The sequence below is a fragment of the Myotis nattereri genome (genome assembly GCF_964212035.1).
Source record: "Myotis nattereri genome assembly, chromosome: 12".
In the NCBI taxonomy this organism is placed as follows: Eukaryota; Metazoa; Chordata; class Mammalia; order Chiroptera; family Vespertilionidae; genus Myotis; species Myotis nattereri.
Genome location: NC_138087.1, coordinates 2,920,137 through 2,946,907, shown reverse-complemented (window position 1 = coordinate 2,946,907; position 26,771 = coordinate 2,920,137). Strand labels below are relative to the sequence as shown.

Genomic DNA, 26,771 nt, shown 5'->3' with positions numbered 1-26,771 from the left:
TTCTCTTTCATCGATGTTTCAAACTCTCTATCCCTCTCCCTTCCTCTCTGTAAAAAATCAATAAAATATATTTTTTTAAAGAAGGGAATTAATTAGCTGAGATATTTTAATATTGCTATTTGCCCTTTCTCTATAATAGAAGTGTGAGAGATGAAAGGAAATTAGTAAAATGTATGTGAAAATAATATATAAATGTATTAATAAATAAACAGTAACAAAAGGATATAACAACAACAGAGGCATGATATAAAAACAACAAAAACATGATATAAAAACAACAGTGATGCAAACAATGACTGATAAAATGATTAAGCTTATTCTAATATCTCCCTGTACACCACATTAAGAGTGAAACACTTTCTGAGAGCTTGACTAATTTCCCTTGTGATTAAAGTATTTAGAACTTTAACGTCACATGCTCTTCAAACTTGAGAGAAAGCAACATATAACTGACCATGTGCGAAAACGGGTTCAGGTAGGAATATGCCTACTCTGTCTAGAGTTTTTCCTTGTGATTTATTAATAGTCATCCCAAATGCTGGCATCATGGGAAACTGTCGTTGAATAAATTTAAATGGGAGGCCGGTATCAGACAGAGACAAATCAATTCTTGGAATCAAAACAACCTCTCCCTCTGCAGATCCTGTTAATACTTCAGCTTCGATAATGTTAGATCATAATCTTTTGATAATAAATCTGGTACCATTACAAAGACCCCATTTACTATTAAGATTTCTCAATAGCATGATGATTGCACCCACTTTCAATTTTAATTTATGACACGGCATTCCCGAAGGAGTAATACTATTAAGAAATTGGATGGGAAAATTTTCCTTTTCAGCATCATCTGTGGAATCAATGGAATCATCACTCAAATATGTGTGAAAATCTCCGAGTATATCCAAAATTTCTTCATTTAATTTTAGAACATGCTCATTTTTGGGACAAAGAATTGCATGTTTAGATATATTTTTAATATTATCTATAGACATAATGTTCCCAAAGGTAGCTTCAATAATAGATCCATTACAAATCATTTCACAGGGGATGTCAATAATATCCATTCCTAAATGAAAACTGCTATCAAGTTTGCCATCTCCAAGTTTTACTAACCATCCACTATAAGCAGAATCCTCTGATCTCATATTTGTTGTAAGAGACAACTTTCTGAAACATCCCCAAACATTGCAGTACTTTACACTCGTTTGTACTATGGCTGATCGCATAGCATGCGGTACAATACTGAGACATTGTCGAAAATCCCCTCCAAGAAGGAGAACTTTCCCACCAAATGCAACATTCAGACTCATAATTTCTCTTAGTAATCTGTCTATGGTGTTTATAGCACGACTGGATGCCATGGTGCATTCATCAATAATGAGAAGTTGGGCCTTTTCAATAGTTTCAGCAACTTCACTGTTTCTATCGGGTCTAGAAATTGAAGTTTCATTTAATGAAACTGGTAATTTATATTGGGAATGAAAGGTGCTTCCACCGAGAAGTAAATTTGCAGCAATTCCTGTAGATGCTGTGGGTAAAACAGTACCACCACGACCTCTAATATAATGTATTAAAACTTTATACAGATATGCAGGTGAATAGGATTCCTACCTGGCAGGCCCCTGACAGCAAGCTGGCCACCTGTCAATTCCGTGAGGAATGGGGCTCCCTCCTCCCTCCTGTCAGGGTCCGGGGTGCAGGTGAATTGGGTTCCTGGCTGGCAGGCCACTGACAGCAAGCTATCCAACAGCAGATTCTGTGAGGAATGGGGCTGCCTCCTCACTACTGTCAGGGTCTGGTTTGAAGGCCGGCCACGCCCCCTGTTGGGCCAGACCCAGAATTCTACCAGGCTGTGGCCTCTGCCTCAGCAACCCAGGACTGACTGCTGCTGGGCGCTCCCGGCACTCCAAGGGCGGGTTCTTCCCTCAGGCCTCGTGGGGAAACAGCTCAGGAAGGGCACAGCCCTTGGCAAAGCGACCCAGGACTCAGTGGGTCCATGTTCTGAGGGCCGGTTCCTGCCTCAAACCTCGCTCTTACTGGAAATAGCTTGGGGAGGGTGCAGCTATTGCTAAGAGGACCCAGGACTCAGTGGGTCGATGCTCTGATGGCTGGTTCCTGCCTCAAACCTTACCCTTACCGGAAACAGCTCCAGAAAACAGCTTGGGGAGGGCACAGCTGATGCCAAGACAACCCCTGCAGGACTGACTTCCTTCCGGTTGGTCGAGCCTCGGTTGTGATGTTACACCCAGGGTTTTTATATAAATATAAATATAAATAGCCGAAACCGGTTTGGCTCAGTGGATGGAGCGTCGGCCTGCGGACTGAAGGGTCCCGGGTTCGATTCCGGTCAGGGGCATGTACCTGGGTTGCGGGCACATCCCCAGTGGGAGATGTGCAGGAGGCAGCTGATCGATGTTTCTCTCTCATCGATGTTTCTGACTCTCTATTTCTCTCCCTTCCTCTCTGTAAAAAATCAATAAAAAAAAAAAATACAGTTCCTCATGTTGTGGTGACTCCCAACCATAAAATTATTTTAAAAAAATAAATATAAATATAAATATAAATATAAATATACATACACATACACATACAAATATAAATAATATAAATATAAATATAAATATAAATATAAATTATATACATATATATACTAAAGGCCCGGTGCATGAGATTCATGCACGGCGGGGGGGTGTTGTCTCTCAGCCCAGCCTGTACCCTCTCCAATCTGGGACCCCTTGGGGCCTAAACTGGCAGTCGGATATCCCTGTCACAATCTGGGACTGCTGGCTCCTAACCACTCACCTGCCTGCCAGCCTGATTGCCCCCTAACTGCTCCCCTGCCAGCCTAGTCACCCTCAACTGCCTTCCCCTGCAGGCCTGGTCACCCCCAACTGCCCTCCCCTGCCGGCCATCTTGTGATGACATGGGTGCAGCCATCTTGTGATGATGTGGGGGCAGCCATCTTGTGATGAAGTGAGGGTGTCACATGAGGGCACGAGGCCACCTAGGCTTTTATTAGTATAGATATGCATTGTCCATGTGGTAACTGGAGCAGTGAGCCGAGGTTTGTTCCCAGGGTTGTGTCACATGACACCAAAGAGTAAGCTCCACAGACCAGAATATTTAAGCACAAGTGTGGAGATTTTATTACAAGCAGATTCAGACGCCCCTCACAGGGACGAGGGCTCAATAATGGGCTGCCCATGAAGCTTTGTCGTCCAGGGGTTTATATTTGCTACAAGCCTGCTTCTATATTTACCCATGTCCTCACCTGATTGATTCTCTCAATTGTTCTTGCCCAGCATGGACCTGAACTTTTCCTGTTTCTATGTCTTCTTTTTCTGTTCCTGTGCTGTACTTTCTCTGTATCTATGTGGCAATACACCTTATTGCTGCAGGCCCTTCCTTGGTTTCTCATGCCTCCTGCTCTGAGTCCAGAAACGTTTTATTATTTCTGCTTGGTTGGTTCCTGTGATTAGGCTACTCAAACTGCCCTGCCTATGTTCCACCTGTCTTTGTTTTCCACTGGACCCCTGCACTATCTGCCTGTATTTCAAGTTAATCCTTTCAGTCCCCCTCCGATTAGGAGACCCCAACTGCTGCTGGGAGCAGGTGCGACGACCACTCTGGCTACTTCCTGCTGACAGTGGGCGTTGTGCGGTAGCAGTTGTCAGGTCCCATCCGAAGAGGTCGGAGTAGGGGTCTATGGTAAAAGGCAGTCATATCCATCTGGGCTACATTTGGAGTTTTGTAGCCTCTATGCGAGAAGAAACAAAACAGCCCTGGCTGGTTTGGCTCAGTGGATAGAGCATCAGCCTGCGGACTGAAGGGTCCCAGGTTCGATTCTGGTCAAGGGCATGTACCTTGGCTGCGGGCACATCCCCAGTGGGGGGTGTGCAGGAGGCAGCTGATCAATGTTTCTCTCTCACTGATGTTTCTAGCTCTCTGTCCCTCTCCCTTCCTCTCTGTAAAAAATCAATAAAATATATTTTAAAAAAGAAACAAAACATATTAGGAGATTTAATAAGCAAAGGCCAAAGATAAGCAATAAAAATAGCTAAATAAAGGGCTGATAAGAAGGACCAACCAGCCTCTTAGGGATGGAATTACTTCTTTAATTTGTTTTAAGTCCTGTATGGAAAAAGATACCTGGACCTGGGTGGGTCAAAACTATCCCTCTGCCATTGCCTGGAGAAGGCAGATAATAGTCGGGGCCTGGATGGCTGAGACCCTTGGGTCTTGGTGGGACTTGTCCTTCCAGTTTTGTATTATAAGGAGGACAAGATGGCTTAGGTGTGTTCTGTGGGCCACTAGGTCCCAGCACCTGCTTTGGGGTTCTTGACTCTCTGGTATTGTTTTGGGTCAATGGCTGTCAAGAGCTAGGGTTCAATACTGCATTGCTGACATAATTTTTGATTGTTTCTTAAAGAAAGCTTGGATACATAAGAGCATAAACTACTTCCCTTCCCTCATCTAGAAAAAATTCAATTGTAAGATGGTATTGTAGTTAATACTTCCCTCTGGCGGCTATGTCTCTCTATCTACCAGTTGATATTGAAGCCAGGCCTGGGTACAAAAGAAAATCAGGCATTCCTTCTTAAGGGCCTGAGGGTCGAATGTGGACAAAGCGCTTCCCACCTGTAAGAAAACACACGAAAGGACGTCCAGCATCCTCTGCGATCTTCCCTCCTCTGCTCAGGTGTCCCCCTCCTAGATAAGGGATGCGAGATGTGTGCCTCTCTATGTGTGACCACAAAAGAGGATCTGCTGGTCTAGTCGCACTTACCGGTGAGATCGAGGGCGAGGAAACCTGTTAGTGCGCCCACGAACAGAACTGACCTCCTGGACTGTGCACACTTACCAGCGTGGGCCTACCAGCACCCGTCCTGCTTCAGATGTGGGAAGCCGCGGCTAATCCGTGTCCCTAATTGAAAGTGTCTGAGATGGTTCTAATGTTTCTGAAGTACCATCAAGTTTCCTAGGGGAGTTTAAAAGGAAGTGACTCTAGGCTGAGGGCTCGAAGAGTTCGGCCAATACCCAAAGCTCTGGACTGGCCACCACCCAGAGACCTGGGGAGAGTACAAACAACTCCGGCCTTATTCCTATGTACACCCTTGCTATCAAAAGATCCATCTTTTGCCCTGGCTGGCTTGGCTCAGTGGATAGAGTGTTGGCCTGAGGACTGAAGGGTCCCAGGTTTGATTGCGGCCAAGGGCACATGCCTGGGTTGCGGACTCGATCCCCAGTGGGGGGTGTGCGGGAGGCAGCCCATCGGTGATTCTCTCTCATCATTGATGTTTCTCTCTCCTTCTCTCTTCCTCTCTGAAATCAATAAAGAAATATATATACATATTTTTAAAAAAGGTCTGCCTTTTTCATTCTGGTCTCCCCAGCCTTTCAGTAAGGAGGGACTTATGTCGAAAGGATGGAAATCTACTTTCGCCAAGCTGAGGCGATCTCCTTGATGACATAGGTGTCCAGCATATGACTTGTCTGGAACATGGAGGGCACTGCCAGTAGTGCTGGAGGGCTTGCTTTAGTCTCTCTCAGCCCTCCTCTTCCCAGTTCTCTGTTCTACTTGTTTTTCGCACGAAAGAAAAAGTCCTCAACTCCAGGGCCTCCGTGCCCTCCTGACCGGAAGGTGTAGCCCCCAGACGCAGGCCACGCCTCCGGAGCAGGAGTCTTCCCTTCCAGGCTCTCCTGTCATTCTGGTATGGAGCAGGACTGCCTCCGACTCCCGCGTCTAAGGCTAGTTCCTTAATTCAAACCCTGGGAAGGTTGTCAAACTTATTTGACCAAAAGACACAACTTTCCTTTTCACAGACTGGAAAGGACTAACAAATCCCACATTAATGGGGGTGACATTTTTCTTCAGAGATAAGAAATTCTTGTTCTCTGCCAGAGGAACGATGGGGCTGGACACAGAAGGGGGTGGCCATGGTCTTCCCTGTGTGCGCCTAGGGCTTGTCACCAGGTGGAGACAAACTGAATAACAAGAATTATGACAAGTGACCCAGTGAAAGGAAAGTGTTCAGTGTTCAATGATCAGAGGTAAAGGATGGAAGAAAAGCAAGTATTAGTCTGGAGAGTTGTAGCTAAACATCCAAGAAAACTAGACAAATTTAAGATTCGGTTCAATTCACAGGTGAAAGATAAAACTTTAAAACAATTAATTGGAATCAACTCACAACTGTGTATTATAGAGTCTGTTGAAACATGATTCCCCCTAAAGTTACCCTTATTTTTATTAAAGACCGATTTATTTATTGTATTGAGTCTAGTTTTAATTTGGTCTGAGGGTTTGTGTGAACACAGTAAGAACAGTAACCGACTGTATAGGCTCCTTTAGAAGCTGTTTTGCCAGAATCCCATGATTGAGCTTCAATGAGCCCCTCAGGCAAAGAAGCCAGCCACCCAGCTGCATCAGGCCTGCCTGCAGTGCCTGCAGATTCAGGGTGCAGTCCTTGAGGTGAGGTCCCCACGGGTGTCTTGAGGTCCTTTTGTACTGTCTCTCAGGAAAGCAACCTTTGTTCCTTACCTGGAAAGACTGCCATGAACCGTGGTACCAAGCAGGTGCCAGGCTCTTCTCTAAGGCGCTCACCTTGGCGCCGAGTCTTCTGGCGGCATCGAGTCCAGGCCTGTCTCTCAGACACACACCCCAGCAAAAGTCTTGGTTACTAAAACTATCATTGGAAACTGGTCTCATTGAACCCATGCAAAGAAACACATTGGCTTATTCATTATGGACTGCCAAAATCCAGAGGGAAATGTATCATTTATGAAATTGTCCTGTTTCCTTGTATTTGAAAAACAAAGCCCAAAAAATCAGGAATACCTTTAACAAAAGTCACAAAACCTGAATTTTGTCTTCTCAGATAAATGAATTTACATGAGACCTTGACTATATTGTAAAAAGCCAATCAATTAAAGCAATCGAAGTATGTATCTTCATTGAAAAAGTAAAGCAAGTAAACCTACACATCTGGCTCATGAAGCATAGACGGGCCCCCAGCCAATCGGAAGAGCAGGCTGAGTGGGGTCCCAGGCATCATACATGCCCCTGACTGTAGGTCTTAACACGGCTCCGTGGGATATTCTAGTGCAGCTCAGTGCCCAAGATTCCCTGTTATTTTGTTGTCGTCTTTTCAGAAGTCATGAGAAGCACCTGGCAACTTGATCTTGCCAAGCCTGGGGGCTGCCAGCCTCTCTGTGAGGGAGTAAAACAGCCTTTTCCCCCATTTCCCCTCTTTCCTCCCTTTCTGTAGGGAGGTGTTTTTTTTGTTTTTTTTTTTTACCATTTACTTTGTGTCCTTGGCTGGGGAAGATAATGGTTACAGCTGGCTGCAAATTGCCCACACTGTTTGGCTTTAATTTCCTTTTAACATTTTCCTTATAAATCTTCTCTAATTTTCACAAGCCTTTCTACAACTTTTAGGAATAGTTTCCAAAATGCATCTCTATGCACCATGCCTTTTATTACCAAAATCACATAATTTCCAATTAATAATTCTTAGAAGCCTCAATCCTCAAGAAACCAAGAAAAGCAAACAACCAGCATTCCTTAGATTGACCCTTATGAACATACTAGAGGCCCAGTGCATAAAACTTGTGCACAGGTAGGGTCCTTAGGCCTGGCCGGCAATCAGGGCCAATCTGTGGGGCATCCAGTGGGTGGGGAAATCAGGTCCCCCCCCACCCCCCCAGGCTGGCATCTGCCTTGGTTGGCGGCCTGGCGCTGCCCACTCGCCTGCCCCGACCAGGGGCAACTCCTGCACTGAGAGTCTGCCCCCTGGTGGCCAGTGTGCATCATAGCGACCAGTCATTCCCCTGGTTGTTCAGCCATTCAGTCAATTTGCATATTAGGGTTTTATTACATAGGATTTTAAACATAGTTTCAAAGCACATTCTCAACAAAGCCAATGACATTTTAACAGCTCCAAATCCACCTTACAGACTTTAAGCAACGAAGATGAAAGGCGATCTAGCAATGAAAGCTGTAATGAGTTAATTTGATCTGCACATGTGGCTAAGTTTTTCCCAGAAACTTGTACCTTTAAAGATGGCCCAGACTGGAGTTTTTGACCAGGCACTTGCATTTCAAAGATCCCCGGAACCGGGGAGCACTGCAGAAGGCACTGCTATAAACCCAAACCCTGCAGTCCTCCTCCATCCTGCCTGGTGACCTAATGCCCTCATGTATGGAACCGCCCTGATCTACCTCCCATCCTACTTCAGTGCTCGCCAGCACATGGCGTGGTGTGAGCACCAGGGCCAGGCTGTGGCCCAGGCAAGGGCTCCCCGAACATTCTACTGAAGACCCGAATTCCCCCGGGGCCCCACCAGGTCGCCGCGAGGAGCTGGACGGAGCCAGGTCTGTGGGCCAGGTCCAAGGAGGCACTGAGGGGATGGGGGTCCTCCGCTCACGCATGGCTGGGCCCACCTTGGCAGGGACACCAAGAACGGCAGACCAACCAGCTGGGCCAGGATCCGAAGGACTTAGCGTCCCTCTGCCCCCAGCCTCGGGCAGGAGAAGGCAGGGAAGTTTGAGCAGATCTCCGGCAACAGAAATCCTGACAAGGGAACAGGCCGGTTGGGCTGTGTGTAGTGGGTCCAAGTGTGCTGCTTGTGGGGGGAACTCCCAGAGGCTGAAACCGCTGGTCATTCCCTCCTCTTGCGTCCCAGTTCTCTCCCCGGGTGTCTAAACAGCCGTGAGGACCCAGAGCGTGGAGTGACCAGCTGTTATGTGCACTCCCTGGACAGGTCAGAGTTTAATTTTACAGTTGTATTCTGGAGTTCCTAGGAGGCCCCTGCACGTCTTAGGGGGTCAACCCCAGACACCTCTGCATGGTCCTTACATAAGGACATTGGAGTTTCTCGAACCAGAGGGAGGAACTTGCCTCTTCGATCTTCGGAGCCTGGGTAGGGACCAGGCACTCGTCATTGGTCGGACTTTCTCTTACAACTGGCAGGAAGCCTGCTGCTTTCTGACCCGTCCGACAGCCCACTCATCCCTCCATGGGCCTTTTCATGTGGCAGCCACCCTAACGGTTTTTAAGTGGCTGACCCAAGCCCTGTTTCAGATGAGCCAAAGGCCAAAGACCTTATTTGGAAAGTGAAAGAGAAAATGCCCGCTAGAGACGGCAGCCCGATTAAGTGGCTGGCGGGCACCCGGCAAGCCTCCGAATCGCAGGCTCAAGCCCCCAAAGCTGGTAACCGGAACGGTGAGCCGAGGGCTCTTCCCGGGGTCGGTCTGCGGCGCTGGCAATGAGCTCCGTAGACCAGATGATTTGAGCAAAAGTGCGGAAAGTTTACTGCAAGCAGATGCAGACGCCCCGCCTGGGGACGGCCCGTGATGGGCTGCCCCTGAAGCCTTGTCGCCCAGGGTATGTATTTGCTACAAGCCCGTTCCTCTCTCTGTCCGTGTTGTCACCTCATTGCGCTTGCCCAGCGCGGACCTGAACTCCCGCTTCCATGCGTCCCTTCCTGTTCCTATGCGTTCGTCCGCCTTGTTCCTGCAGGCCCTTCCTGGGTCCCAAGCCTCCCGCTCTGAGTCCAGAAACATCCTATTATTTCTGCGTGGTTGGTGCCTGTGATTCGGCTGCTCAAAGGGCCCTGTCTGCCTGCCTGTGTCCCACCCGCCTTTGTTTCCCACTGGACCCCGCCCTGTCTGCCTGCGTGTCAACTTAACCCTTTCACATGGATCCAGATAATAGGGTGGCGAAGGCCTGGGGTGGGGTGGGAACTGGGTGGAGGGAGCAAGGGGGAAAAAAGGGGGGGACATCTGTAATATTCTCAACAATAAAGATTAAAAAATTTGTGATGATTGTTACTAAAGGGAGTTTTTAAGGAAGTTTGTTAAAAATTAAACTTTGAAAATACACATACATTTTGCATTAGCTTAAAGATTAGCAATTTATTTTAGTTGAAAGCCACCCAAAAGAGAACCCAAAGAGCAATGGTACTATTTACTTTAAAGAAGCACAAAAGACATAAAAGTACCCAGTACAATTTATTGTGCATCAGGAAGCTTAACTTAAACCAACAGCATAGTAAAAAGATATGTCATTTTTGTTCACAGCAGAACAGGTTTCAAAATATATTTTCTTTTAAATGTATTCAAGCAGTACATAATAATCCTTTATAAAAGTTACATATATATTTTTTGTCAATACCTTCATTACATTTATAAATACTTGATTTGCACAGCACTCCATCAAAAAAATTTAAAACCCCTTAAAAATATCTACATATATTTCGTATCTATAAACCCTTCACAGGCACAAGGTAGGCCTAGTGAAGGGTTCATTTACTGTTGCAACAAAATGCGTGTAAATCTGTAGTTTTCTTTGTCTGTAAAACATCTTGAAAAATTAGCAAGACACTTACTGTGAAACTGAGTTTCCTAAACCACCCTTTGCAGAAAGAAATTTGATATGCATATTCCCATGAGATTCAAATGTCAGACACACAGGTGGAAAGAGAGACCCACTGAACACAGACGCGTACACACAGGGCAGTTAAGGCAGGAGGTGATGACCGAGAACCGAGAGGACGGTGTGGGAGGGACCAACAGTCCCCCACCGAGTCTGCACGGGAACTCGCGGCACCGCTCCCTGCTCCCTGCTCCCTCTCCGCTCACCGGGAGTGTCCGTGTGAGCACTTCCGCAGAAGCACCGGATGCCTGATGTGTGCTTCTGTAACATCCCCTCGGATCCGACCATGACATTCGGTCAAGGAATCTGAATTGCTGTTTCTTCAAGATTTAGACATGTAGGAAACATTTTCTTCACTGGCAAAGGACACCACGGATCAGTATCACGAGTACCCAGGTGTGTATGCTGGGTTTCATTCTAGCCAAGAATATTAAGCAGAGACAAGGAAAGGGGAGTAAGACCTGGCTTTGTTTGACCTTTGAACAAAGGCAATAGGTCCCCAGTGCTGAGTGGCTCTAGGAGCACCCACTCCTCCACACCTGTGGGCCACGTGCACTTTCAGAGAAGCAGGAAAGAGGAAGACAAGAAGGGATTCTTCACCCTGACTCTGGCCGTGGATGGCAGTCCCGCCCAGCCCTGCAGCTCCTCCGGAACAGGGCCTGAGGCTGCGGCCCCTGTCCCTGGAGGTGAGGACGGAAAGCCACCCTTTCTCAGAGACGTGACCTTTTCCATTTGAATTTCAAAGCGGAACTCCAGATAACTGTGAGAGTTGCATACTGTTGGCAGCAACGTATTTCAAATCCTAACTTGTTCTAATGTACAAACGGAAAGAAAAAGAATGGAAGAAAAGGAACAGAAGGAGGAAGAGGGTTACTCATCAAACTTGGCCCTAAAGGATGCCACTGCATCTCCCCTCCAGCACCAGAAAGTCTCCCCGTGGTATGGCTCCCGGCGACTTCAGAAAGACAGCGCCTGCAGGTCTCCCTTCTGCCGTCACAGCTCGGTGCACTGGCTCCCTGGCTCCTCGAAGGCAGCGAGGCCCCAGACGCTGCCATTCGGCAGCAGGGGCTCAATGTCCTCGTCACTGCCCTGCTCCGGGGTGTCGGTCACAGTGCCGCTGACGCTGTTGCTATGTTTCTTAGCCCCATTACTGCATTCAGGGATGAATAAGGCAACCAGGAAAGATATGAGAACTATACATGCCCCAAATAAAAACGGCGGGCCTGGGACGAGGGCTCCCTGATGGTGTGGAAACAAACGGAGGTGAAGAACTGGTTAGTCTTTTCAATGCAAAATTAGCTCTGGGTGACCCAAACCCCACCCCACCTCCAAGAGAATCACTTCCACGTGAGTCAGGGCACACCCGCCCCAGCCTGAGCCGCTAGCCCACAGGGGCGGCCTCTCACCGCTGTCATCGCTTCTCTGCAGCTGAACCCAAGCCTGTGAGTAACAGCTGTTTCTCTCTAATCTTACCCTCTGATAGCAGATGGTGCATTCTGTACATGAACATTAGTTCCAATTCTGTATAGAAATCTCTATTAAATATTGCTTAGAAGGAGGGAAAAATACTAAATAAAGATTAAGAAAAAAAACTCTAGTTCAATTTCTAGCTGGAATTGTAGGTCATTTTATATTTTATTTGGCTTGGGCTTTTCCAGAAGACAGGGTTCTGATCAGAGTTACTGTGTAGGTGAGGGCAGAATTGAGAGAAGTCTTTTATATGAGACATCAAATCAACGGAACCGCCCCTCCCCAGGCCCGGAGCGCCGAGCACAGCCTCCCTACCGCTAGGTCCAACAGTCTTATGTGCAAACAAAAATGTGCAAGGACACGCTCCACACTGCGGGTCAGAGGGTTTGCGACAGTCAGACATATTCACGGCAACAACACTAGACTTATCACCGAATTACCTGCAAAGCAGCACTGTTAGAATTCAGTTTCGGTCCCAACTCAGTGAGCTCTACATGGAACATGTAGAATATGAAGCCATACAGCGCTGGCCCCAGGCCGTTACACAGCCCTCGGATGCCAGTTATGATGCCCTGGGCAACGCCTAAGTGAGAACAAAAAGAAGGCATGTCAACACTGGGGACTCGACCGAGCTCTCGTACCAACTGTGAGCACTGAGGCAGCGGGACTGGGGCGTCCGTGCTGAGGAGGCAGGGGAGTCATTCATTTCACAAATGTGTTCTTGGTTTTACTGTGTCCTTTTAATGTTGTCACTCTGTGCCCTAGTGTCCATGAGATGACATGACAGTGATGTTTCTGAAATACCACAGGGACTGAATCCTCCTCACAACAGCTAGATATTCTCATAAATGGGGAATAACAAAATGAAAAACTTTAATATTCTCCATTTGCAGACAACTTCCACTTTTCTGTGGATTAAGAGCTTCCTGCTCTACTTATTTAATGTGCTTTTACAATTAAATTTGCTCTCTGCCTCCTGCAGCCCCGTGCGTGTGAGTCCACAACAGTCCTGATGCTGTGTGGGCCCAGCATCCAGACAGACTGCTCCTCAAGGCGACCCCCCATTTCGGATGCATCTTCCTGTAGACCTGCACTGAAATACCCCACAGGTGCCAATTTCTAGATACCTCTGGTTTCTAACAAGAAAAGAAAAAATTAGCTTGAATTGTATGACAGGCATGTTACTGTAGGTCAAAAATGGTCAAAGATTATTCAACCCAATGCAATGTGCTGTAATAGTTTTGTACGTGGACATTTAGAAACATCTGTACTAACACATACGAGCATAAAAAGAGCCAAAGAGGATTTAGTCCATGAAAGACAGGCGCGCACTTGTCAGGCACCGAGCAGCGCCCGCCCCACAGGGCCGCCTTCTCCCGGGACGGTGCCTCCACGGCTGTGCAGCTGGCGGGGGCCATGGCAGGGGACACACAGAACCTGAGGCCACTATTGTAAAATGTGGCTGTGAACTAGATGGCTAATTTCTGATGAGGAAAAATGGCTGCAATAAGCAAACTATCTTTTCCAATAAAGTTTTTACTGAAACTTTTTAAATGGCTCTCCCTCTAAAAATTTACAATTTTTTTCAAATTGACTGCTTCCTGACTACAGTGAGGTGAGTCATTGAAAGAGGAAGTGGAAAAGGATGAACTCTGGTCGTGGGAGACGCCTGACGGTGAACCAGAGACACACGAAGGGTGGGGTCCACACGCTCCTCTCCACACCGCTGTCCCCACGCTGCCTCTCACTCGGCATCCGATACCAGCAGCCACACAGATCTGCTCTTCATCCTCTTGGAGAATCACTTCCTACATTCAGCTCATGGCCTTTGAGAGAGTCCAAATTAAAGAAGTCCCAGTGATGACAGTGAGTAAATAACAAGCTCGCTATCTGACTAACTAGTCCGTCATTATTTAACAGACATCTGTTATCGTTTAGTTAATTTTTTTTTTTAATATATTTTATTGATTCTTTACAGAGAAGAAGGGAGAGAGATAGTTAGAAACATCGATGAGAGAGAAACATCGATCAGCTGCCTCCTGCACACCCCCTACTGGGGATATGTGCGCAACCCAGGTACATGCCCCCGACCGGAATCGAACCTGGGACCCTTCAGTCCGCAGGCCGACGCTCTATCCACTGAGCCAAACCGGTTTTGGCCGTTTAGTTAATTTTTATGGCATCACAATAAAGAGTCAAAACCAAAAAGAGAAAATAGTTCTATTTCTATTTCTTAGTGTTCTGAACTGCTGAGTCCACATTTTAAAACCATGAGTGTAATTTCAGAGCAGGAAGGAAAGCAAACAGGTGCGGTTCTGGGAGGGACCACACGGTGAAGAGGCTCAGAGCCGCTCAGGTCGCCGGCAGGTCCGTCTCAAGTGAAGGAGGGAAACAGGCGACAGTGCTCTCACCTTGCTGATCTGACTCTGCGTTCTGCGAGACCAGGGCACTGACCGCCGGGAAGGTGATGCTGGACACGGCGGCCACGGCCGCTGCGGCCCACACCATCCTGCAAGGACAGGGAGCGTCAGGCGACAGGCTGCGGCTGGCTGTCAGAGCGTAGTCAGGGGCGGAGCATGAGTTACTTTGTTTCCTCAGGTTTCGTTGTAGTAATCTTTCCTCTTTACTAATGGATTTTTTTTTTTTTTTTTTTAACCTGGGAAGTTATTCGTTACTTCACAGGCTGGGAAAGTTTCATTTACTTATTTTACCTCTTTCAAAATCTGTTCTCCTTGATTTCCCTTTTACCACCTTTAGATGTACGCTCAGTGAAGTTCAAAAGGATTTATTTCTACAAATGCCACTTTCTCTGTCTCAGAGGCTGGCCTGCACACTACCTTTGAGCTGCTCCTTTTGCTACCCACGGGCAGAGCAAGCCTTGGCGCGCAGGACGACACCTGCAGACTCCCAGACCCGCTTCCTTTGGACTAAGCCTGTCACACTCAAAGCTGACACGGGCCAAGTAGACGAGGCATGCGGCCCGCGGCCCCACGTTGGACATGCTTCCTTTAGACTCTTGTCCTTTCCTCAATGAAGGAAACGTAAGTGCGAATCCATATGCATCATCTGTGTGAGGAAGGTGAGCCCCCAACTCGGCTTAAACCTGCTCGGCGAGGCTTCCTTGGGGACGGCTGACATGCACGCCCTTAAAGGAAAGACCCTTCAGGTCGACAAAGGCCTTTTCCCGCAGTAGCCTGACTGACTCAGCTACGGAACCCAAGTCCATCAGACAGAAATCTTAAAGAACAAGAATCTTCTCCTGACCTGTAAAGCGTTTCTCATTTCTGTAAATTCTGTCATGCCTGCAGAATGAGGAGTAACTAATATTTAAAGAGCCAGGACCTCTGGATTTGGTAACCAGGAACTGGGGACACCAGCCACATAACAGAACAGCACTCGGGATTCTTGTCATTTCTCCTGGCTCAGGGCTTATTCTGACCTTCCTGATACGGGAGTAGAATATGCCAGCAGGAGTAACTGCCTCAGGATACACTTGATTTTGGAAGAGATCTTACGATTAATCTAACTCAAGTTCTTACGTTATAAAGTCACTCAGCTAATTACAGCAATGAGTCCTGCTATCATTTTTCCTTGTCTTCTTGTTTTGGACCACGCTGTGCTGGTGGGAATCGGGGGAGGAAAGGTGGCATTTGTCCCTAAAAACTGACAAATGTGTTTAAAATATTTGGAGGAGTTGGAGGAGGAAGCACACACATTTATTTAATTAAGTAACAACTCACTGAAAGTCACGAAGGTGAAGACAGTTTTTATAAATAATCCTGTCACCTCGCTCAGCCTTCCCCAAATTAAGGGGAAGGCTTAAACAGGTTTTGAAATGTTGAGTACACCAAAGGGGTAAGTAGCCCTGCTGCCTTCACACCACTGTCAGCTCAAGCTCCCCTAGTTCGTGAGGACCCAGGGGAAGGCTTACCAGGCCTGAGACCCGAGCCCATACCAGGCCAGCTGGAGCGCCTGGCAGCCCAGGCCCAGGAGCACGGTGTTCTTCTTCCCCAGCGACCTCATCAAGGCGGCGAGCAGGGCTGTCTGCAAAGCCAAGGAGAGCCCTGAGAAGCACGCGGCGGGAGCCGGGAACGGGGACCACGCTGTGCTGGCGCGGCTCTCCAGGGGCGCAGGACCTTCGGCCTCCTCCCCAACGCTGTCTATCGGGTGCTTTGCTAGCACTTCCCCAGGAAGGTTACAGAGTCATTCGCCAGCTGTCGTGTCTGAGAGGGACATGGCCTCAGTCTTTTCTGAGAAACGCCAATCGCTTAATCACCCAGTGCCTAGCGGGCTCTGCTGAGTATTTACAGAATATGTGGAATTCTGCTGGAGGCTAGCAGTTTTGCAAAGTTGGACTGATGTAAGTTTGATTTTAACAAATACATCCTCTGTTAGAAACCAGTAGAGATAGTCTGGGCTGATGACTAACCAGAGTTCACATAAACCCCACAAATTATGAGCAACTGAGAGTGTAACGCAGTTTACATTTGCTGATACCACTGGACAAAATGAGTAAAAGGTCTTTGCCTTGGTGCGCTCCTGTGAGCCTTGTTCGTCCTAACGCGTAGGCAAGGCAGCCCTGTAGCCTCCTCTCCTACGCTCCCAGCCGCTGTGCCAGGGAGCAGCCCCCAGGAGCCCCAGGACACAGGGAAGGCCTGTCGGGTGATGTGAGGCACATGAGCCCAGCCTTGTGGGCCTGTATCTATAACAGATGGAGAAATCGATGTTCTTTACTCATTATACATGTTCCAACCCACTCATCTGCCACATTTCTTTGAGCAGAGGTCGGAACAGCTACCGATTTTCATTTCTGCTTTTCACTTCTCCACATTAAAATAAGACTGAAACATTCTCCTGGTGAAGTAAATTTCTGGATATCTGGAGCCCATGTCAATTTCCTGGGTCTGCTATTGTACCATAGATATACAAGATGTCACTGCCATGGCAGGGGCAACGAAGGCAGGCGTGCGGGAGACATCTGAGAACACTTCCTACAGCTTCCTGTGAACCTACGGTTATTTCAGAATAAAAATATTTAAAAATGAGAAAAATGACACTTACCTGAGCCACAATAGACAGAATTCCTAGCACAGCTATGAACTCTGCAATTTTAACAGATCCAAAACCTATGATCTGTGAAATAGAGGGGGAGGGAGAAACACTATTGTTAACATAGATATTATAAAAATAAGAAATGTTATGTTTTAGTAAGGCTTTAGGACAAAACAGTTGGAAAAAGTTCATAAAACCTTGATGATGGCAAATTAAGGCAGTGCTGAAAGTTGAACCTATTTAACCAGAAAATTACATCTAAATCTGATAAAAAACCATTACAAGCAAGCATAACTTAACAAATATTTTAAAGATATTTTCTATTACAGGCCTATCTATCGTTTCATATTCCCATCCCCAACCCACCAAAAAAGAAATACGTTATCAAGCATCAGAGAAAATATAAAGAAAATAATCTGACTTTTGATGCAGAATTTGGAATTTACTCATTAGCAAGTTCAGTGGCTCTCAGCGATGGCTGCACATTGAAATCATGTGGGGCCGAGGGAAAGGGGGAAAGGGAGGGAGCAGTGAGACTCTGCAACCCGGAGACCAAATGGGCAGAGCTCAGGCCTCGACACAGGCATGTTCCCAAAGCTCCTGATGAGCAGCCTCTTCACCTAACAGCTCTGATCTGCCAAACTATTAGTTTAAATACCAAGTTTTTAAAAAATATATTTTTATTGATTTCCTAGAGAAAGGAAGAAGGCAAGAGATAGAAACAATAGAAACACCAATGATAAGAGAGAATCATTGCTCAGCGGCCTCCTGCACGCCCCCTACTGGGGATCTGGCCATGTGCGCAGTCCAGGCATGTGTCCTTGACCAGAGTCGAACCTGGGACCCTTCAGTCCGCAGGCCAAACCATTGAGCCAAACCAGCTAGGGCTTAAATATCAAGTTTTTAAAGTTAAATTATTTTCCCCTCTTAAAATTCTCTGAAATTCATAAAAAGGAATTAAAAAATTATTAATAGAGAATAAAAAGATAATAGAAAACTAAGAGCTAGTTCTTTGAAAAGATAAAAGAAAATCGACAAACCTTTAGTTAGAATCACACAAAAAAGAGGGATGTCTCAAGTAAATAAAATCAGAAATGAAAGAGATTTTACAACTGATACCACACAAAGATTCACAAGAAACTACTATGAACAAAATTCTATGCCAACAAAGTGGTCAACCTAGGAGACATGGATAAATTCCTAGAACCATAACAGAATCACAATGAAATAAAAAACCCAAACAGACTGATGACTAGCAAGGAGTCTCAACCAGTAATCAAAAACCCCCCAACGAAAGTCTAGGAGCAAATGGTTCACTGGTGAATCCGTTAAACATTCAAAGAAGAATTAACACAAATCTTTCTCACACTCTTCCAAAAAACAGTAGACAGAAGAACTCTCTCAAATACACTTTATTTTTAAAATATTTTTATTGATTTCAGAGAGGGAGAGGAAGAGAGAAACATCAATGATGAGAGGGAATCATTGATTGGCTGCCTCCTGCACGTTGGACCGAGCCCGCAACCCAGGCATGTGCCCTTGACCGGAATCAAACCTGGCATCCTTCCGTCCACAGGCCAATGTTCTATCCATTGAGCCAAACCACCTAGGGCTCTCAAACACATTTTACAGGAGGGCCAGCATTATCCTGATACCAAAACCAGACAAAAATGCCACACAAAAATAAAAATAAAATTACAGGCTAATATCTGTGATGAACATGATGTAGAACTTTTCAACAAAGTAGTAGCAAACTGAATTTAATAGTACATTTAAAAAAATCATGCATTATTATCAAGCGAAATTTATACCAGAGAGGCAAGGACAGTTCAACATCTGCAAATCAGTTGATGTGATACACCACATCAATAAAATGAAGGATAAAAATCTTAAGACATTTCAATAAATGCAAAGCATTTGACAAAATTCAAAACCCATTTATGATAAAAAAACCAAAATGGGTATGGAAGTACCCCAATATAATAAAGGCATCATATGATAAGACCACACATACACAGCTTTTTCTGTCAGATCAGGAACAAGACAACGATGTCCACTCTTGCCATTTTATTTGATACTAGAGGCCCAGTGCATGAAATTCGCGCACTCGAGGGCGGGTGGGGTTCCTGAGCCCAGCCTGCGCCCTTTCACAGTCCAGGAGCCCTTGGGGGATGTCCGACTCATGGCTTAGGCCCATCAGTCAGACATCCTTAGTGCTGCCGCGGAGGCAGGAGAGGCTGCTGCCACTGTTGCTGTGCTTGCCAGCTGTGAGCCCGGCTTTTGGCTGGGCAGCATTCTCTCTGTGGGAGAGCACTGACCACCAGGGGGCAGCTCCTGCAGTGAGCATCTGCCACCTGGTAGTCAGTGTGCATCATAGCAACCAGTCATTCTGTTGTTCAGTCAATTTGCATATTAGCCTTTTATTATATAGGCCTAGAGGCCTGGTGCATGAAATTCGTGCATGGGTAGGGTTCCTAGGCCTGGCTGGCGAACAGGCTGGCCAGGGCCTTCCTTCCACTGGCTGCTGGCTGCCAGCTGGGTCTCTTCTTCCCCCCGGCTACTGGCCCGGGCCTTCCTTCGTTCTGCCCCCGGTGGTCAGTACACATCATAGCAAGAAGTCAAACTCCCAGTCGGCCGAACTCCCAGTGGAAAATTTGCATATTAGCCTTTTATTATATAGGATAGTACTGGTAGTCCTGTCAGCAGAAAAGAGGCAAGAAAAATAAATAAAATGCATCCACATTGGAAATAAAGAAGTAAAACTGCCTGGCTGGCGTGGCTCAGTGGATGAGCGTTGACCTATGAACCAGAAGGTCATTGTTCGATTCGCGGTCAGGGCACATGCCTGGGTTTCGGGCTTGATCTCCAGTGTGTGGTGTGCAGGAGGCAGCCGATCAAAGATTCTCTCACATTATTGATGTTTTTATCTCTCTCTCCCTCTCCCTTCCTCTCTGAAGTCAATAAAAATATATATTAAAAAAAGAAGTAAAACTGTCACTATTTGCAGATGACATGATAGTATACTTAGAAAACCCTAAAGACTCTATAAAAAAACTATTGTAACACATACACAAATTCAGTAAAGTTGCAGAATACAAAACCAATATAAAAAATCTGTTGCCTTCCTATACATTAACAACAAAGTATCAGAAAGAGAATGAAGAAAACAATCCCATTTACAATCACAACAAAAAGAATAAAATACCACCCTAGCTCGTCTGGCTCAGTGGACAGAGTGTCAGCCTGCGGACTGAAGGGTCCTGAGCTCGATTCCGGTCAAGGGCACATGCCAGGGTTGCAGGCTGGGGCAGGGGCATGCAAGAGGCAGCCAATCAATGATTCTCTCTCATCATTGATGTTTTCATCTCTCTCTCCCTCTCCTTTCCTCTCTGAAATCAATAAAAATATATTTTTTAAAAAAAGAGAATAAAATACCTAGGAACAGTCTTAACAAAGGAGGTGAAGATTGTACTATGTACTCTGAAAATTACAAGACATTATTGAAGGAAACTGAAGACAAAGCTATTCTGTGTTCATGGATTGGAAGAATTAACATTGTTAAAACGGCCAAATTAACTAAAGCAGCATACAGATTTAATGCAATCCTTACCAAAGTCCCAATGGCATTTTTTTTCAGAAATAGCACAAAAAAAAATCCTCAAATTTATATAGAGCCACAAATGACCCCAATAGTCAAAGCAAGCCCAGGTATCACACTCCCTGACTTCAAACTACACTATAAAGCTGTCGTAATAAAATCAGTGCGGTACTGGCAGAAAAATAAACACAGAAATTAATGGAACACAACAGAAAGCCCAGAGGTAAACCCATACCTATATGGGCAACTACTTTTTGACAAAGGAGCCAAAAACACACACTGGAGAAAGGACAATCAGTCTCTTCAATAAATAGTGGTAGGAAAACTGGAATGCCACACACAACAGAATGAAACTAGACCGCTGACACCATACACAAAAGTTAACTCAAAATAGATGAAGGACTTGAACGTAGGACCTGCAACAATAAAATACATGGCAGAAAACAAACACAGGCACTAAACTTATGGACCTTGGGATTTTGTGAACTTGACCCTAAAGGCAAGGGAAGCTAAAAAAAAAAAAAAAAAAGAAATGAATAGGACTATTTCAATCTTAAAAGCTTCTGTACAGCAAAAGAAACCATCAACAAAACAAAAAGGAAACCAACCGAAAGAAAGAAGATATTTGCAAATGATACCTCTGATAAGGTGTTAATTTTAAAAGTATTTAAAGAACTCATAAGTACAACTCAAAAACAAGAAAATTTTCAATTAAAAGATGGTCAAAAAATCTGAAGAGATACTTTTTCACAGAAAACATACAGATGGCCAACAGGTACATGAAAAAACGCTTAATACCGCAAATTCATATCAGCACCATAATGAGATACCGTCTCAAAACTATCAGAATAGCTTTTATCAAAAAGAAAAGAATTAAGCCCTGGCTGGTGTGGGTCAGTCGGCTAGAGGGCATCCCATATATCGAAAGGCTGCAGGTTCGATTACACAGGGGACATATTGGAAGGCAACCAATTAATGCTCTCTCTCTCTGGCCCCCTTCCCCTCTCTCTAAAATCAATAAGCATATGCTTGGGTGAGGATTTTTTTTAAAAAAGGAAAGAATTGACAAGCGTCAGGGATGATGTTAAAAAAAGAACACTTGTGTACTCTTAGTGGGAATGTAAATTGGTGCAGCCACTATGGAAAACAGTGTGATGGCTCCTCAGAAATTAAGAATAGAACTACCATTTGACCCAGCAATCCTTCTTCTGGGTATCTACCTGCAAAACTAAAAACACTTATGCATAAAGATATATGAACCCCATGTTCACTGCAGCATTATTCACAATAGCTAAGACATGGAAACAACCAAAGTGCCCTTTGATGAATGACTGAATAAAGAAGATGTGGTCCATACAAAACTGAAGACTACTCAGCCATAAAAAGATAAAATATCGTCATTTGGGACAACATGGGTGGATCCTGGGAGGGCTATGTGTAAGTGAAATCAGTCAGACAGAAAGAAAAAGAACCGTATGATTTCTAACTCATAGGTGGGATATGAGATAAAAAACAACAAATGAACAAACAAGACAAACAAACAAAAGCCATAAAAAAGAAAACATCTCACAGATACAGACAACAAAATGGTAGTTACCAGAGGGGAAGGGGGTGGGGAGGAGAAAGAAGGCAAAGGGGTCAAATACATGGTGACAAGAGGATAGTAGGCTTCAGGGGTGAGCACTGGAAGCCACACATCTGAAATGTACGTATTGTTATTAACCAATGTGACACCAATGAACTTAATTTAAAAATAATAAACAAAATTAAATACCTAAGGGGGGAAAATCAGATGCATTCCTTTACACTAATAATGAACTATAAAGATTAATTAATTCCATTTTCAATTGCATCAGAAAGAATAAAATATGTAGAAATAAATTAACCAAGGTGGAGAAAGACATGTATATTTAAAACTTTTAAGATATTAATGAACAAATTTGAAGAAGGTACAAAAAAATGGAAGGATATTCCATGCTCATGGATTGGAAGAATTAATATGACTAAAATGTCCATACCCTATCCCAGTGGTCAGCAAACCGTGGCTCTCGAGCCACATGCGGCTCTTTGGCCCCTTGAGTGTGGCTCTTCCACAAAATACCACATGTGGGCGCACACGTACAGTGCGATTGAAACTTCATGGCCCACATGCAGAAGTCAGTTTTTGGCCTGGGCGAGTCTATTTTGAAGAAGTGGCGTTAGAAGTAGGGGGTGTCGGGTCGGTCGGGCGACGGGAGACGTGGTGCAGGGGGGCCGCGGGATATGCAGCGCGATTCATGCATGAGTTGAGTGAGCCAGTCAGTCAGCAGTCTCATTGTGCAGTGGTTAGTGCTAGTCGCGTCCGCAAATCGCACGCAGGTAACAAAAGTACCTACTCGAAGCATAAAGTTACCTGTATTTTTCCAACCAGCTGCAAATCCTACAGGTATTTTTGTCATCAATTTAAGAATAGACAAAACAAGTATACAAGACGAGTGTGGATGGGAGAGTTGGAAGGGGTCAACCTCAGCGAACGTACCTCAATCAGATTGAGGACGTTTTTAGCAAAGGCCAGCTTAGGAGTACCTAACTAAGTTAATAACAATGTACCTACCTATATAGTTTGAGTTAAAAAAATTTGGCTCTCAAAAGAAATTTCAATCATTGTACTGTTGATATTTGGCTCTGTTGACTGAGTTTGCCAACCACTGCCCTATCCAAAGAAATACAAAAAAATCAATACACCCCTATAAAATTTCCAATTAGATTTTTATCAGAAATAGAAGAAAATCTTAAAATCTGTAAGGAACCACAAAAGACCCTTAATAGTCAAAGCACTCTTGAGGAAGAACAACAAAGCTGGAGGCATCACACTCCCTAATTTCAAATTATATTACAAAATTGTAGTAATTAAAACAATATGATACTGGCATAAAAACAGACACAGATTAAAGAAACCAATTAGAGAGCTCAGAAATAAACCCATGCATACATAGTCAATTAATTTATGATAAAGGAGCCAAGAATATACAATGGGGAAAAGACAGTTTCTTCAATAAATAGTGTTGGAAAAACTGGACAGCCATGCAAAATAATGAAACTAGACCACCAACTTACACCATACAAAAAAATCAACTAAAAATGGATTGAGGATTTCAATGTAGGACCTGAAACCATAAAACTCCTAGAAGAAAACATAGGTGGTGAGCTCCTTGACTTAGGTCTTGGAGATGATTCTGTGAATCTAACACCAAAATCAAAAGCAAAAGCAGAAATAAAGAAATGGGTCTATATCAAACTAAAAAGGATATCATCAACAAAATGAAAAAGCAATTTACTGAATGGGAAGAAATAACTGGAGGTCATGTATTGGATAAGGAACTAATATCTAAAATATATAAAGAATTTATGTGAGGAAACCAAGATGGCGGCATAGGTATACACCGGAGATTGTTGCCTCGCACAACCACTTCAAAAATACAACTAAAAGACGGAACGAACATCACCCAGAATCACAGGAAGGCTGGCTGAGGGGAAATACTACAACTAGAAGGAAAGAGAGAAGCATACCGAGACTCAGAGGAGGCGCAGTGCGGAAGTAAAATACTAAGGTGCGGAGGTGCGTGTGCAGCGGGCTGGCGGCTGAGGGCGCGGCTGTCGTTTTCAATCGGGAGGGAGTCTCAGGCTCTGGGCTCCAGTTCCGGGCGAGTCTCTGGGGACCCAGACTCAAACGGGAAAAGCGGGACTGTCTGGCATCGGTCGGAACTCGAGGGCAGCTTTCTCTCTGAGGTACTTGCAGCGGTTGCTGGGACACTGAGAGGCAGAGCTCCTGGGGACGGGACTGAGAGTAGCCATAACTGCTCGCTCCGCCCGCCCTGTTGATCCCCTGGGACCCGCCCTGCCCAAGCCTTGCACAGAGGCATTTGCTGGATAGCCTCAGGCAAAGGCTAGATTAGCACCTCCCTAGAGGACAGAAGTTCTTCCACTGCAGATACAGCTGATTCTCACAGCCAGTTGGCCTGGAGGTCAAATCCCCCCCAGGCTTAACTACAACAAGACTGTGCACAAAGCCCACAAGGGGGTCACCAAGAAAGCATAAAAAATGTGGAGACAAAGAAACAGGACAGAAATGACAGAAATGGAGGAAAGCAAAATGCTGGATATAGAGTTCAAAACCACACTTTTAAGGTCTCTCAAGAACTGTCTAGAAGCCGCCGATAAATTTAGTAAGGCCCTCGAAAAGACTGGTGAGACCGCCGATAAATATAGTGAGATCCTCAAGAAATCTAATGAGACCCTCGATGTTGTGATAAAGGACCAACTAGAAATTAAGCATACACTGACTGAAATAAAGAATATTATACAGACTCCCAACAGCAGACCAGAGGAGCGCAAGAATCAAGGCAAAGATTTGAAATGCGAAGAAGCAAAAAACACCCAACCGGAAAAGCAAAATGAAAAAGAATCCAAAAATACGAAGACAGTGTAAGAAGCCTCTGGGACAGCTTCAAGCGTACCAACATCAGAATTATAGGGTGCCAGAAGAAGAGAGAGGGCAAGATATTGAAAACCTATTCGAAGAAATAATGACATAAAACTTCCCCTACCTGGTGAAAGAAATAGACTTACAAGTCCAGGAAGGGCAGAGAACCCCAAACAAAAGGAATCCAAAGAGGACCACACCAAGACACATCATAATTAAAATGCCAAGAGCAAAAGACAAAGAGAGAATCTTAAAAGCAGCAAGAGAAAGAAACTTTGCAGGCCAGAAGGAAGTGGCAAGAAATATTCAAAGTGATGAATGCCAAGAACCTACAACCAAGATTACTTTATCCAGCAAAGCTATCATTCAGAATTGAAGGTCAGATAAAGAGCTTCACAGATAAGGAAAAGCTAAAGGAGTTCATCACCACCAAACCAATATTTTTTAAAAAAATATATTTTATTAATTTTTTACAGAGAGGAAGGGAGAGGGATAGAGAGTTAGAAACATTGATGAGAGAGAAACATCGATCAGTTGCCTCCTGCACACCCCCTACTGGGGATGTGCTTGCAACCAAGGTAGATGCCCTTGACCGGAATCGAACCTGGGACTCTTCAGTCCACAGGCTGACGCTCTATCCACTGAGCCAAGCCGGTTAGGGCAACCAAACCAATATTATATGAAATGCTGAAAGGTATCCTTTAAGAAGAGGAAGAAGAAGAAAAAGGTAAAGATACAAATTATGAACAACAAATACGCATCTATCAACAAGTGAATCTAAGAATCAAGTGAATAAATAAGCTGATGAACAGAATGAACTGGTGATTATAATAGAATCAGGGACATAGAAAGGGAACGGACTGACTATTCTTGTGGAGGGGAAAGGGTGTGGGGGATGCGGGAAGAGACTGGACAAAAATCGTGCACCTATGGATGAGGACAGTGGGTGGGGAGTGAGGGCGGAGGGTGGGGTGGGAACTGGGAGGAGGGGAGTTATGGCGGGGAAAAAGGAGGAACAAATGTAATAATCTGAACAATAAAGATTTAATTTAAAAAAAAAGAACCTATTCGTGAGGGTGAAGTGTTCCCTGCTCTAGTCATGGGACAAGCAGGGATCATCAAGGGAACAAAGGCTCCAGGTAGTGATCCTGCTGTTTGTTTCCATCTCTTACAGCATCACAAACGATGCTCCCTAAGAAATAGCCTCTTCAGAAGTATCTGGTGACTGAATGAATAAAAACCATCTGCCTGACAAAAAAAAAAAAAAATAAAGAATTCATGTAACTCAGTAGCAACAAACAAACAATCCAATTTAAAATATGGGCATAAAATGGAACAGGCATTTTTCCAAAGAAGACATACAGATGGCCAATAGGTACATGAAAAGATGCTGAAATCACTAATCATCAGAGAAATGCAATGATATCACCTTACACAAATAGTTCAAATGGCTATTTTCAAAATTACAAGTGTTGGTGAGGATGTGGAGGAAAGGGAACCATCATACACTCTTGGTGGGAATATAAATTGGTGCAACGACTATGGAAAACAGTCTGGAGGTTCCTCAGATTGTGGCAGGCAGTTAAGACAGATATGAGCAGAGCAAGGAGGATGGGCTCTGTACAGAAGGTCAGCAGGGAACAAAGCCCCAGGTGTCAAACAATGGACAACTGTAGGGTCGGACCTTGACCCCAGGGTGACCTTTCCTCCCCTAGCATTTTGCTAGTTATGCAGTTTGGACCCTCTGACCTTAGAG

General features: G+C 45.1%; 1 protein-coding gene across 1 annotated transcript in view; it reads right to left on the bottom strand.

Annotated features, from left to right (window-relative positions):
- Window positions 1–9,996: 9,996 nt before the first annotated feature.
- MFSD14B (major facilitator superfamily domain containing 14B) overlaps window positions 9,997–26,771 on the bottom strand; it is a 151,294-nt gene continuing 134,519 nt past the window's right edge. Inside the window, exons 8-12 of the mRNA XM_081103207.1 lie at window positions 16,965–17,036; window positions 15,835–15,947; window positions 14,315–14,412; window positions 12,344–12,486; window positions 9,997–11,672 (exon numbers count right to left, since the gene is read on the bottom strand). Of these exons, the coding sequence (XP_080959333.1) occupies window positions 11,427–11,672; window positions 12,344–12,486; window positions 14,315–14,412; window positions 15,835–15,947; window positions 16,965–17,036 (672 nt within the window). The 3' untranslated portion in view covers window positions 9,997–11,426. The remainder of the gene's footprint in view (window positions 11,673–12,343; window positions 12,487–14,314; window positions 14,413–15,834; window positions 15,948–16,964; window positions 17,037–26,771) is intronic.